The following is a 15694-nucleotide window of genomic DNA, read 5'->3' as shown; positions in this document are numbered from 1 at the left end:
TTTATTCCATTGCATAAAATTTAATATTTTACCAAAAAATTCTGAGCGAATTTAAAAATAAAATTTTTGTAAAAATCAAAGTAAAAATTTTTAATATCAATTTGGACACGTAAACTTTTTTTTCTTTAACTCATCTAATAAAATAAAAACTTACCCTTCAACGCCGTATTCACGGTACAATCGTTCGCGTAGATGACCATCAAGATAGCAGCTCTGATCATGAATAGGATCATGGTGTGGTTCCAATCGTGCGCCGCGTTCCAATGCAACAGCATTCAGCAAATCCCGAATTTTGTCGGCATCACGTGCGGCGTAGATGTGCCACAAAGCACCCGGTGCTTCACCACGTTCGCGCACACGTCTCCGTGTCAAAATATCACAGCCTGCTTCATCAACAGCTCTCAGTGCTTCCTTAATATGTTCCTCGCTATCTCCATCTTGAGGTATCCCAACATAGACCATAACATTCACCGCATCAGATATATCCAAATGCAAATTCGTCGTTCCTTTATTCGAGTACAGCGCCGAGCCATAGGCGTTGTACATTTTCGGACCCAAGTCCGGTCGGACAAAACAGTCTGGTAGTCTACTGGCTAAATTCAAACGTCCGTTACGATGCGTGTACTCAGACAGAGGTAATACTTTCATAAGATCTGCGTAACGCGAGGGCAACAATTCAGCGAAATCTTCACCCGGTGGCCAGTCTTTCAGCTTCAGTAACATCGGGTTGCCTTTATCGTCTTTGAGGCGTTTGCCAAAGTGTTCGAAACCCTCCCAAAATTTGCGCATCGGCTGGTGCGGTACCGTATGACCGGTCATACAATTTATCAAATCATTTTTCTCATCACCAAAGTCACGCGCAAATGAATCGGGATGCCACAGGTCCATGTTGAGTGACTTGGACACATCTGATACGATAACCGGCTGGCCACGTTTCCACTGGTCTTGAAATATACGATAATTGTTGACATTGTGAGGCTCATTGAGTCTCAGTAATTTACCGTTACACAACCAAGAGTGCGGTACATCCGGATAAAGACTTTTGCTTTCAGTCAGAGTCATTATTCTGATGGGTAATGGCTCGCGTCCACGTTCTGTCCACTTGTAGCGGCGTACAAAATGTTTCAATTCACAGGTTTTTTCACCAGACTCACCAGCCTCGCGTTCTTCTTTGGCCGTATGTTCAATTACACTCGATATCACTTCGTCGAGTGCGTCCATCTTTGATTTTTTACCCTGTTTTACAATATTGTTGCTTGTAGGTCCTGGTGAATTGACGTTCGTAGGAGAATTAGATCTTGAACCTGTGCCATTTGGTTTGTGAGATGGACGAATCAATAACTCGCGCAACGTCGAGTAATTGCCGTCGCGATCTTCGTCGGAATCAGAACTCGAACCGCTGTCATTTTTGTCTTGATTCTGTAACGCGACGTCTGCTAGCCAATTCAATGGTGAATTTTCTTCGCCGTTTGTTTTACTGTCGGATGAACCGTTAGCAGTATCACCGGATTTTTCTTCTTTTATTTCTTGCTTGATATTACCGTTGGTTGAAACTGTTACCGAGTCACCTTTTATTGAGTTACGCAGAACATCGCTCGGTGGTGTCGAGGAAACTAGAGAACAATCACAGTGCTGAGGAATTCCCCATTCCGCTCTTACGTCGTGCAGACGTTGTCCCAACTGAGGTAAACTGTCGCCGGCTATTATTTGGGTCAACATTAAGCGATCTGGCGCATGGACTTGTCGATTTGTGCAAAGTAACCATCCAAAGTCGTCGCGGTCTTTGCCACTCTCACCCCAGATTGTTACCGTACCATTTTTACGTCCCTGTAAAAATGCAGAAATTTTATCGTTAATTAAAAGTCATAATTTTTATTTATGAATAAAAAAATTTCTTTTTTTTTTATTCAGTGTTAAAAAGCTCGATAATTATTATTATCACGATTTATCAATCAAAATATGTTTACATCATGTTTATTTTTTTTTTTTTTTTAATAAATTTATGATCCTGGAGTTAACAGACAGTTGGAAATTTGCGGATTTGTATTTTTACAAGTAAATTACAAAAAAAAAAAAAACTAAAAAAATGCACATGTAGAAAATTTAAAAAACTGTAGGTGCAATTTTTTAAATATTTTTTTTTTTTATAATTTGACGTTTTAAAAAAATCCAAAAATTATTAAACGTCAGCTGACTTCATTATCATGATCTTGAGGTAAGAAGACAATTAACAATTTTTGGATTTTTTTTTAAGTCAATTAAAAAAACTAAAAAAATGCACATGTAGAAAATTGAAAAAACTACAGGTGCAATTTTTTAAAAATATTTTTTTTAATAATTTGTCGTTTTAAAAAAATCCAAAAATTATTAGACGTCATCTGACTTCAGTATCATGATCCTGAGGTAAGAAGACAATTAACAATTTTTTGATTTTTTCCAAGTCAATTAAAAAAAAAAATGTGCACATGTAGAAAATTTAAAAAACTGTATGTGCATTTTTTAAAAATATTTTTTTTTTTAATAATTTGTAGTTTTAAAAAAATTCAAAAATTATTAGACGTCAGCTGACTTCAGTATCATAAATTTTGTCAATAAATAATTTGAGATTTATTTACCTTGAAGCAGTCGATGCAAACAGCGAACCCGCATTTGGCACAGACCCAGTGATAATTGAAAAGTGTTGTCTCGCATACGTCACACATTTCACGTACACCCTGGACAACTCGTTTCCACGCAACTGTGCTGTCTACAAGTCCATTATCCGCTGTGAGAAACAATGCATATATGCCAAAACAAAGCGGTTAAAACATGCGAACTAAATAATTTTTCTTATAATAATAATAAATAAAATGAAATAATTTATACATAAATAATATTTGTAATTTAATGTGATATAATAATAAAAATAAAATAAATTTACCGTCAGCAATATGCTCAGAAAGCGCTTCCTTTTCCTGACGCAAAAGATCACAGAACTGATCGCCCACTTGACGTAACAACCGATAGGCCATTTCCTTGTCGAGATCTAATCTGTCAGCGCCTTTGTCCTTGTCATTTTTCTCGGTTTTTTCATCTTTTTCTCTTGAATGTTGATCCAAGTTACCCGGCAACCACAATTGTACGTCTTCCTGTAATTTGAATTTAAATAAAAAAATTTAAAAATTTTCAAAAATAATAAATACGCTGCGATGAATACAATGGATGAGATGATTGATTTATATATTTGAGGATGATAAAATATAAATATATACAAACCTCAGATGCATCTTTAAGCGGGTCGCTAAATCCGGCAATAGCTAATTGGCCATTTTTAGTGTATCGAAGCCGACGAAATGCATAGAAACGACAGAAGACCGTTTGTTTTTTAATTCTCGAAAGTGGACTTTTGGCGAGGTAACGGCATTCACGGCACTTGGCTAATTTTGGTGCGACTTCACAGCACGCGAGATCTTGGAGCCAGCTGTCGCCGGTTTTTTTTAACTGGGATGTAGGTGGTTTGCAAAAGGGATTACTTTTTCCGTTACCTCCCTGGCCATTGCCGCCGTTACCGCCGCCTTCGCCACCAGCGCCGCCATTCCCACTCGAACTGTCTTCCTTACGGTCTTTTTTTGAACGAGGCTGATCCTCGCCCCCTGCTGCGTCGTTTCCTTTCGAGTTCTTTGGTCGTCTGCCTCTTTTTCGCGGCTCCCTGTTGGTGTTTCCTGATTAAAAGAGAAACTTTATTTACAAAGTTACTTATTAGATGAGTGCCTTTTTTTTTTTAATTACTTTTTTTCATTTTTTAATAGACAATTGTAACAGTACTCATATATTTCAAAAAAAATACCATTTTATTTTTTTTTATTTAAAGAAAAAATTATCAATTATTTTTTTTTGCAAAAAATTTTTATTGGAAAAAATTAGAGACTTGGAAAATTTTATTTCGCATAAATATTATAGTATATAAGTATGAAGTAATAAAACTATAGTCTTATCTTTACATACTTATAGTCTACACTATAGTCCATATTTATGCTAATAATTTATGCTTGCATACTTTTACTATGGATGCTCTCGAAACAAAATGGCCGGGTTGAAAAAAAAATTTTAATGTAAATAATTTTTTTCTAAAAAAAAATATGAAAATTTAAAATTATAGTTGTAGATTTTATGTAAAATATATCTTTGAATATTTCAATGCGTGCATTACTAGTACACACGATATGAACTTCCGGTCAATGTTAAATATAAAACGTGGTCTGCTAAATTTAGATAAAAATTTTTTCTTTTTTTTTTTTAGTGAATACTGATACAAATATCTGAATAAAAAATAATAATTATGTAATTCTAGACTTTACCTTTGGTCACAAAATTTTTTGTAAATCTGGTGTATGGAAAAATAAATTGCGCTCGATATGCAATTTAATTTTTTTTTTAAGCGTAGATAAATTTATTTAATTAATTGGAATTAATAAAATATGTAAGTTAAAAATTATAAAAATTAATGGCCACGTGTAGAACGAACTGATTATCAGCACAGCGAGCAGCTAAAGAAAGAACGCGTGGCTGAAAATTTAACGGGAAGTAGTCAGCACGTACTATAGTTTCCTAAGCTGTAAGTATGGAGGGGTTAAAATGGCCAAAAAGTTCTCTCACTATAATTTTTTTAACGATAAAGTTCTTATCCCCACTATCTGTGCGCCGACTTCTCTCCTTCTGCTCAAACAATTCGATTGATAAAATTTACGCTATAAATTTTTACTACAATTTCTGTAAATTATTACACGTGTTCATATATTGTTTACTGCCCATGACACTAAAGGCCATTAGATTTAAAGAATCAACAAAAAAACTATCAGTTACTAAAATTGATTTTTTTAAATTACTAGTAATCGTAACTCCATTCGGGTCTACTCAGTTCCTAGTTCACTTGACAATTATTTTTTATCGACTGTGATGTTGACTTTATAATTATTAATAAAAAAAAAATTAACTCTAATTTAAAAATTAGAGGTCTAACTTTCCCTTTAAATTTTAAATATTGAAAATAAAAATTTATTATACAACTGAATTACCATCAAGTCTTTTAATCAGTAGCAAAATAAATGATAAGTATGTAAATTATATAAGGGCCAGCAATCGGGTACTTAATGCTACAAAATTTTTTGTGACCAAAGTAACTGTAGAGCTGCATAATTATTTTAAAAACGAATAATTTAAAAATGATCCTGAAGTTAACAGACAACAATCACCGGATTTTTTTAAACAAATTACAAAAAAAAAATTTGCGCACGTAAAAAATTTAAAAAGCTGTCAGGTAAAAGACCTAGAGCCGGATCACTTCATGTGTTTGTTTATCTATATTTAGCAAAGTCCAGTAAATATAGATATACAAATACATGAGTGATGGGGTACTAGTTCCCTGATCGGGTACTAGGCCTCTTACCTTAGGTGCAATTTTTTAAATATTTTTTTTAATAATTTATCGTTTTAGAAAAAATTCAAAAACTATAAGACATCGGGTAACTTCAGTATCATTTTAAAAAAGTACAAAGTTAATAAAATTATTTAAAAAAAAAAATTACTAACCATTTCCAGTAGAATTATTGGAGTTGGTATTGCTATTGGTGAGTGTAGTTGTATTTCTTTTAGGAGTAGGTTGAATAGACGATGAGGAAGTAAGTTGTTCGCTGGTGTCGCTAGCGGATCCAGCTTCGCTTTCGTTGCTAGAATCACTTCCAGCAGCAGTAGCCGTTGCTGTACTACCGGTACTTCCTGTTACTTGTTTGTCGTCTTTTTTACGTCTTTGTTCCTCGACAGCTGCCTGTTGTCTCCTCGGGGCTCCCTTCTTTCGTTTTACCTACCACAGGGTACATATTATTAAGTAGTCAGGAAGTTCATGCTCTTGTAAAAAATAATTTATCATAAACGCTACTTAAAAATCTATATCTATATACAAACATCAATACACTATTTACATTTACATTAAATTAATAAACATTCAGTTGCTTATACTTTATATTAAATAATAATGATATTTATTTATATGAATGATAACAGATAGTGAGCACACGCCAATCGGACAATAGAATTAGGTTAGACTGATGACGAAATTTAATACGTTGTTTAAAGATAAAATTTTGATAAATATACTTTACCAATTCCATTGTCTGAGAATACCGATGACTGATTAATGTTTTAATTATGATTATTATCACTATTAATCACGATATATGATAATTATTGTTGGATAATAACACGACACGTACGAACGACTCGAGTTCACTCGCCAGAATGTACGTGCACGCGTAAGACTCGATAATGGCGGCTCTCATTCGAATTTGACGCGGCAAAATTCAAATCTCTAATTCAAACTTGACATCATTTTTTTTTTTATTACTTTTTTTAAATGCATTTATACTTTTAGGATTTCTATTGACGTTTAATTGTAATTACTTATGAATTTATGTAATTAATTGATTGTTATTTTACTTTTTTAAATAACCCGCTATTGATTGAATCTAAAGCGGGAAATTTAAATTTAATTTTTGTAAGGAAATTAAATTTTTATATTTTTAGTTATTTATTAATAAATATTTCTGTAGTTTGAGTTCAATTGTTATTTTTTTTTTTTTTTTTTTTTTAGATAATTAATAAAAAAATCTACTTCCGGTTAAATTTAACGCGGCAAAATTCAAATCTTTAATTTAAACTTAACTTCATTTTTGTTTTTATAATTTTTTTAATAAATTATTTATACTTTTACTTTTTTAAATAACCCGCTTCCGATTGAATTTAGAGCGGGAAATTCAAATTTATTATTTTGGCAACTAAAATTTTTAATTATTTATTAAAATTTTTTTTTTTTTAAATAATTGATTAAATAATTTACTTCCGGTTAAATTTAACGCGGGAAAATTCAAATTTATTTATTATATTTTATCAGATTTTCTGTACTTTTATCTCTAATTTTATTTATAAATAAATAATTAAAAAATTTGAATTTTAAAGCGGGAAAATTCAAATTATTTATCAAGGACAATTAATTATATAAAATAATAAATAATAAATATTAATAGACATGCATAAATAAATAATATTAACTATATAATGAGCAATTAAGGAAAAAATGAAGTGAATACGTGATTATTAATCTATTCAACTTCAATTTCAACTTTCATTTATTTATTACCACAATCTACCATGCAATCACTTTAAAACACACATTAATAATAATAAAATTCACGTTATTTATTTAAATTAAATCATAAGAAATTGCTATTATTTTTTTTATTATAAATATTAAATTATTCTTAATAAAATCACTAATTCAAATTCTTTTGTTTAAAAAACTATAAATTATATTCAATGAATAAAATTTCTTCATAACTACATTTAAATTATTTATACTTTTAAATACGAAAACTCCAATCCCACAACTCAGCTAAATTATTCATAAAATAAAAGTTTTAAATTTTTTAAGTTCGCGCTCTACATAAAAAAATTTCCGTCATTGAAAGTTTTTAAAAAATTTACCGCTTAAATAATTTACAATAAAATTGAATTAATCGCAATTTCTTTTTATAAAAAAAAAAATAAATAACCAGCAAGCAGACAAAAAAAAATATATCAATTTGTATAAATAGATACCTTGGGCGGTTTTCTTTTAGGCGGTGACTTCCTCTCAGGATCGCTGCTAGACGAATCCTCTTGAAGATTTTTCCCGTCATTCGTGTGACCATTTAATGTTTCTTTTGGTTTCCTACCAGCTTTGCCAGTAGCCTTTGTTTTATTTATACTATTAACAGCCATACTACCAATATTATGAATTGAATTAACAGCACTCGGTAGACTAGTAGTCGTATTAGATGTACTATTACTATTACTCGTTGTTGATTCACGTTCTTTGTGTAACGGTTGAGAAGGAGCTTGAGCACTATTTAACGGTAACGTAACACATGACCCACTGCCAACAACACCAGTCGTGTCTTCAGTACCATCTTCACCCGAGTGCCTTTGCAACCAGGCTTTTTTAAGTTTGTGCACTGGGTAATTTGTCCTACTGGGTGGTCTTGGTGCCGGACTGTTTGATTTTTCACTGTCGGTGTTGTTGACCGGTGTCTTAGCTGGGGTACCAGGTGCACTTGGTGGTGCTGGACTGGGTGCCGATGCTGCTGGAGCTGGACTAGCTGTTGGAGCTGGACTTGGTGCTGAGCTTGTTGTTATTTGCTGTTGATGTAATGAACTAACACTACCAGTACTTGCAGGCCGGACGGATCCATCAGCACTGGCTGTACGCGGTGCCGGGCTCACAGAAACAATAACAGCTGGCTCTTGTTGAAGCTGCTGCTGCTGTGACTGTGACTGTGATTGTTGTTGTAATTGATGTGTTTGAACATTTTCAGTATTAATACTAGTATTATTATTATTACTATTATTATTATTATTATTATTAATATTATTATTAGGATTATTATTAATAGTAGTAGCATTAATGGTTGGATTAATTGTCGTTGGCTGTACCAGCAGCGCATTATTGACAACGGTAGTGATTGATGTCGCAGCCGAAGCAATCAACGGACTGGGTTCACTCACCCTAGACAGTACGGGCGGACCAACACACTGAAGTGATAAAGGAGTGGGTGGTTCTTCCGTACGTCGTTTTTTAATCTCCAATGACACAGACTGACCCAGATGATCAGTCGGTGTGGAGGCTTTGCGCTTGGGTGAGACCGATCGTTCAACGCCGAGATCCAGTGGCTGAGTTTGGACAGACGGAAGAACAGGAGCTGGTGACACAACCACCACTGGTGACGTCCCTGGTGGACCACCAGATTGATGAGGGCTCACGAAGAACGACGGATGCGGCACTGTTGGTCGCGATAGTGCTGCTGACCCGACTGTTGAAGGAGACGTGTGTAAAGGTGGTGGTAATTTTGATACGGGCAATGAAGAACCCACTGGGAGACCACGTGAGTCGTATGGAGGACGAGTGTGTGCTGGTGGTGGTAGAGTTCGAGATGGAGGTGCCGAACCGTGGTGATGAGGCACTTGCTGGTAAGGCGAACTGCCTGTTGCTTTAGACGTCAATGGGAGTGGCGCTGGTACTGCTGGTTCAGATGCGCGGCACACGGGTGTGCCAGTAAGAATACCTGGACCTGGATTGCCGTAAATGTGAGGTGGCGCAGGACTGCTTACTTTTGGCTTAGAACCCGGCGGCGCTGTGTAATGAGACGTCGGTGAGGCGTTGGGTTGGTGCGGATACGAATAAGACGGCTTCGAAGATGCATAGAGCAGTCCGGGCTCAGGCCTGTTGAGGTAACGTGACTCTGGTGGTGACGGATGAGGCGTTTGATGGGGATGGGGTTGACTGTGGGGCGACTGACGATTGTGCGAATGTGACGATGGATGCCCATGAGGCGACTGATTGTGTCCAGACGCTGAACGATGATGACTCGGTATTCCTTTGGCCTGCAGGCTCTCCAGATGATGCAAATGATGAGGACTCTGAGTTGGACTCCGGTACTCATACGCCACTGGAGTTTTGTGTGTCGGTTGCGGCGGCACTTGAGGCGGTGGAGGTGGTGGTGCTACTGGTTGCACCATGTAAGACATCATCTTTGGACTGGACGAGTGAGGTGGTGGTACTTTTGATAAATCATTACCACGGCCCTGGTCATTTTTTACAATAACCGAACTCTTGTGGTCTGATAATAATTGCGGTGGTTGATTTTGCACCAACTCCCGGCCGTGATGATCACGTTCATGACTGCCAAGACTTTTACCCGGCAGTGGCTTTAATTGGAGATCATTTTTAACTTTTATGTCGTGAACATAAGACGGCATTTGTGGCGGTGGGTATCCTGAATAACTGAACAGACTAACATTTGGTTCAGCTTTCGGAAGGCTACTGTGTGGTGGACCCACTACTTGTTGTTTGTCATGCAAATTAACAACTGACAGTGATGACTTTGACGTACGAGAATGCGCTGGAGGCGGCGGGTACTCGACTTTGCTCGGAACACTCGAGGGTCTTAAAACCTAAAAAAAAAATCATCACCATAAATTACCATCTCTCTAATTAAATAAATTCATAAAAAATAAAAGATATATTTAATTTACCTGTTGAGCAGCAGACGGAGCAGTCGCAGCATAGTAAGCAGCAGCTCTGTGGTGCTCGCGAGCCTCCGCTTGTCTGTGCAACCGCTCGGCAGCCGCCAAATGCTCTCGTTCTCGTTCCCGTGCCTGAACATCGCGTTCACGTTCGCGTTCCCGTGCGTCGTGTTCTTCACGCTCTCGTCTCTGTCGCTCTTGCTGCTGTTGTTGCTGTTGATGCTGCTGCTGCTGGGAAGTAACTTGCGACGGATGAGTCGCTCCACCTGGACCAGGATGATGATGACCATGGGAAGGTAGACCCGCATGTGACGGAGGTGCACCGTGACTTCTGCTTCCTGGTGGCGGCAGTGTTACAAAGTTACTCCACGGCGCCGAGGCCGTCGACATATTTCTCTGCGAAACACAAGGTACCTACTTCAATCAATACTGCCATTATCAAATAACATTTCTTATATTATTATTATTATCATTATAAATAAATCCTTTTACGGTGACCACAAATTTTTTAAACTGAAATTCCCTGAATTTTCCAGGTATTCCAGTCAATAATTAAAAAATTCCCTGACCATATGTAGTGATATTAAAAAATTGGATAGAAAATCTAGACCCAGGGCTCGTTGCTGAGAAAAAAAAATTTTTCCCTTCACTTCTGTGGGCCAGAATTTTTCCAGAATATCCCCAAGGCCTCCAAACCCCAACGGACGTCTTAATTTTGGTTTTTTTTTTCTGTAGAAAGTCTGGACTCAGGGCTTGTTGCTGCCCAATAAAAATTTTTCCTTGACTTTCAGACATCCATTGGACGTCTTAATTTTATCAGGATCGCCGTCCAAGAAATTCTATAGAAATTCTACAGATATAGACTCAGATCCCTGATCTCGAAAACAGCAGGAAATTGGAGAGTTTTCCCGCAGGGTTTTGACAAAAAAAAATGTATCAGATTTTTTCAGTAAAAAAGAAAATAAAGAAAAATTTTTCCAGCTTTGTGATGAAATTCCCTGACTTTTCCCTGATTTTCCCAGTATATTTATAATTCCCTAACATTTCCAGGTTTTTCAGAAACGTGGCCACCATGAGTTTGTTTATTCGATAATTTATTAATATATTTTTCCAACGTAATAAATTTAAAATAAATACACGGTATTTAATTGACATTCATAAAGCGTAGGCGAGTAAAAAAAAAATTTGGCAAGCAAATCAAGTTAAATACGATCCAACAAACTTTACGATGAATAAACAGTCTCTTAACGTATTCAACAAACGTCTCTCTTTCATTTGTATTTACTTCAATAAATATATCTCACGTGTGTATATGTATATATTTATTATACTAGTTTGAACTGTAGGGTATTCTATCTATCTGTCTATCTCTCTAGACTCGTTATACGTCGGGGTATCCCACTTAGTAGCCCGTCAAGAGCGACAATCTAATTATAGCCTCACATAACTACTCACTAACACACTATACAAAGATACTGTATGCTAATCGAGCCAAGTTGACTCGTGCGAATGTCAACCCACATTATTGTGTATCACCATTTGACTCAATCAATCTTTATATGTATATGCATAAATAAATATATAATTTAAATACAAATCAACGAGAAGTTTATCGTCAAAGTTTTCATTAGTTGATGTTATATTTAAAATAAAACATATATATATATATATATATATGTATATATTCAGTAATTTAAAAAGAATAAATCATATAAATTGTTGTAAATTATATACTTTGTGACAAAAGTTAAATAATGAGTGTTACGTAACTTGAATTACATTTTTTTTTATTGTAATTTATGATGTTAAGTTGATAATAATTATGTGTGGGCAGTTAGAAATAATTATAGTATTTATTTAGATGATTTATAGTTTTTTTTGCTATCATTGAACTTTTAATTTAAAAAAAGACATTCGACAGCCAAACTGGAAGTGAATTTCTTGTTGTTTCAAAATTTCGAAGTTTCAAAATGAAATTGAATTGAAAATCAATTTTTTTCTGACATTTTTACTGAATTTTGAACTCCTGCCGGAAATAAAATAATTTAAAAATTTAAATTGCCGCCTTTTCCTAAATAACCGATTTTTGAAATTTTTGAATTTTATCGAGAACTGAATGACATTTTTACCATAACACAAAATTTAATACGAGTGTGAATGTAGCAGACATCAGGCAAATTTAAAATTATTAATAAATACAGTAAATAATTGATAAAATGAAATTTTGAAAAATTCGCGCTTAAAAAATTTTGAAATTAATAAATGCATTTTTTTTATTATTTACACTATTTATTTAAAATTTTAAATTTGTCTGATGTCTGCTACATTCACACTCGTAATCAAATCATGTGATTTTGAGAAAAAAATCAAAAAATTATCTGCTAACTTCAGGATTACAATTTTGAATTTTCGGTTTTTTTTTTTTCAACATCAATTACAAAAAAAAAAAAAACTAAAAATATACACATGTAGAAAATTTAAAAAACAATGAGCGCATTTTTTTGAAATGATTAAAAAATGATCGGGTTACAAGTGGCCAAGGCCGATTTCGGTCGTCGCTTTAATTGAAAATAAAATTATAATAGTAATAATAAATATATAAAAAAAATAAAAGTTTTTTTTTTAATTGTTTTATCTTATCGCGTTCGCGCGAATGTACAACTCGGAATATTAATGTCAGAAGCAAACAGATAAGTCACAGATAATGTTAAATCAATAAGATAAAGTAAGTAATCTCTTTAAAAACACTGCAGATATATATACATATATTTATAAGTATATGAATATGTAGAAAAAAAAAAAAGTGATATGTAAGTTTTTTTGTTGTATGTTGACACAACAGTTTATTATCTAATTATGAGATTCGAATTGCAGATTCAGGTGATATGAGACATATATATAAATATATATAGATATAAATGAATAACAATTGTCGTTTAATTCGTCACGACCTCGACACGTGACGATTTATATGATGAGTCACAATCTTTTCTATTGAGAATAGAAATTTTTTTAATTTTTAAATTAATGACTGAAAAGATAAATATATGTATGTATATATATATATATATATATATATATATATATATATTTTTTTTTTAATTAATAAATGATTTGAATATTTAAGTAACAGTTAGTTGATATTTAATAGAATTAGGTCAGTTTGATATATGATAGCAAATGTGGAGAATTTAAATATAAAATGCGGGAAAATTTGAAATTTAAAAATTAAATAGTGTTAGTAGTGAGTAATAAATAATTAATTAAATTAAATAATTACTGAAATTAATGCGTATGTCGGAATAGAAAAATTTTGCTATGGAAAAATATAAATATGAGAGACAAAAATATCAATTGATAAAATCATTAAATTCTACTAATTAATTAATAAATTAATAATAGGATTCATTAGAATTAATAAAAAAAATTAATTAGAAGTTTGGAAAAAAAAAATTGTTTAATTATCGATATTTTTTTTTGCAATGTAAGAAAAAAAAATATGTGTAATTAAATTAATAATAAATAAAATAATATTTACAAATACTTGATGATAATTTAAATAATCAATAAGTTAAAGTGTTTGTTTTTAAATTAATGATTAAATAAATGAAATAAATTCTTATGTAAATTTAGTAATCAATTAATAATTAATGACTGTTTAATTTTGTAAACAATAAACAATTTAAAACCGGAAGGTTAAATTGTATATTAAATAAATTTCATTATTTCAAAATTAAACATGTAATTAAAAATAAGTTATTTTTTTTTTAATTAACGAACAAAAACTTTTTTCTTTTATTTTTTTTCCAAAACACTTTACTTATGTTAAATAAAATTGTTTGACTGTCTGGTTATGTTTATAAACTGATAAAAAAAATTATAATTGCAATTTAAAATAATTAAATATTTAATATATTTTATAAACTGCAAATATGTTAAATCTTTAACAACATTTATTAATTTAAATATTTATTTTTCATCATACTTTTAATTTGTAATAAAAAATTTTTTTATTCCCCAATTTAAATTGATACTTTTTTTTTATGGAATGTATAATTTATATCATGAATAAATTTACGATCATTAAAAATAATTTTTAACCCTCAGAAGTTTAATAGCCAAATGAGCGAAAATATAAATTGTAATAGTAGATAGAAATAAATAAAATAAAAAAACGATTACAAGAATTGCTGAGTTGCAAATTCATTCGAGGAACAATTTATTCCAGGGAAGAGTTTCTGTAGTAATGTATATATATATTACATATAATACTGCTACGTAAGCAGTAGACACGTTTAGTTTCAGATACAAAAGAAGTAGATGAGAAGTATATATGTATATATATATATATATAGAATAAAGAATAGGGTGAAGGTAAAGAACTAAAAGAAAAAAAAAAAAAGAGACTGATGATGTTATAGTCTTTATTGCAAGTTCGTGGAAGTAAACGGAGATTGTTACCGGCTCCAGCGACGCGCGAGCTCGTCCAATTACACGGGATCAAAGCTCTTTAGATGGAATTCATAATAATAAAATTTTGTTTACTTTTTTTATTGCCAAAAAGAAAAGAAAATACTTTTGTGTTTAGGTCCGCGTTAATTTTTTAAAGAAAAATAAATTATGTAAAAAAAAAATTGTTAATTTTTTCCGAGTAAAAGATTATTTATAATAAAGTAATTAGTTTCAATTAACACTACTGACATTTGATCTATTAAATTAAAAGTGATAAATTTTATTTATTTATCTACACGGATTTTTTTTTATCAGTGTAATAATTGTTTTGAATCATTTTTTAAATAGAATAATTACTGAGTGTTAATAGATTTTTTTTAATTGCGCATGTCGAGTGATAAATTTAATTAAATTTGTGGCCCATTTTGCACTTGATTTTTTTTTTAAGTCTTATTAATTTGAAATTATTTTGTAAATAGAAGTAGTGAAAAAATTACATATTTTTTAACCGGCCCATTTTACCCTTCTTTTAATAGTTTACTGCATTAGTTAATTATTTAAAGTCTTGTAATTAATTAATAATTTTATTTTTCACTTTTACTCGATCCTCAGTTACAATTTTTTTTTTTTTCCAAAATGAAAATTTTTAAAAATTATTTTCCGCAACGAAAATGAAAAAAATTTATGTAATTTGACTGTCTAAGGGGTAGTTGGGGCCGGCATTAAATTTTTGGCTGATCCAATAGAATTTTTAATTTTCATTTCGTTTTCTTATTTTCTAAAATTTAAAATTTTCAAAGTTTTTTCAGCAAAATATTCAAGTAAACAGAAATTTATTGTTTACATTTAGTTTAGTATCATTAATTCAAAAGCCTGGACATGTCAGTAACTTACTGACTTAAGGGAATAGACTACGACGGAAGTTAACGAGATTATAAGTTTAGTTTGCAAGTTAAACTTTAACTAATCTGACCAAAGTTTAAGTAGAGAGAGTGTTTCAATGTAGTGGTGCAAGTTTACAGTATAGTAGTTTTCGGCAGTTTATAGACCAGTCTCAATCCCATATGCCAGTAACGTTAGATTGCCTCTACTCCTATGTGCCTCATAAATTAGATAAATTTTATCACTGAAGATTATCTAATGTCCTATC

General features: G+C 32.2%; 1 protein-coding gene and 1 non-coding gene across 3 annotated transcripts in view; both read right to left on the bottom strand.

Annotated features, from left to right (window-relative positions):
* Positions 1-15694, bottom strand: part of LOC130677594 (probable JmjC domain-containing histone demethylation protein 2C) — a 106098-nt gene that overhangs the window by 2974 nt on the left and 87430 nt on the right. The window contains exons 10-16 of one of the 2 annotated variants that reach the window (XM_057484431.1): positions 10102-10506; positions 7630-10020; positions 5569-5839; positions 3256-3701; positions 2921-3128; positions 2616-2764; positions 155-1827 (exon numbers count right to left, since the gene is read on the bottom strand). In XM_057484431.1, the coding sequence (XP_057340414.1) occupies positions 155-1827; positions 2616-2764; positions 2921-3128; positions 3256-3701; positions 5569-5839; positions 7630-10020; positions 10102-10506 (5543 nt within the window). The remainder of the gene's footprint in view (positions 1-154; positions 1828-2615; positions 2765-2920; positions 3129-3255; positions 3702-5568; positions 5840-7629; positions 10021-10101; positions 10507-15694) is intronic. The other variant, XM_057484432.1, reaches the window with a different exon arrangement.
* LOC130678067 (small nucleolar RNA SNORD36) lies at positions 1903-1977 on the bottom strand. Its single transcript, XR_008991746.1, has one exon. It is a non-coding gene; the product is annotated as a small nucleolar RNA SNORD36 (small nucleolar RNA).

Source organism: Microplitis mediator, chromosome 11 (assembly GCF_029852145.1).
Source record: "Microplitis mediator isolate UGA2020A chromosome 11, iyMicMedi2.1, whole genome shotgun sequence".
Taxonomy (NCBI): Eukaryota; Metazoa; Arthropoda; class Insecta; order Hymenoptera; family Braconidae; genus Microplitis; species Microplitis mediator.
This window is presented reverse-complemented; position numbering and strand designations above follow the sequence as displayed.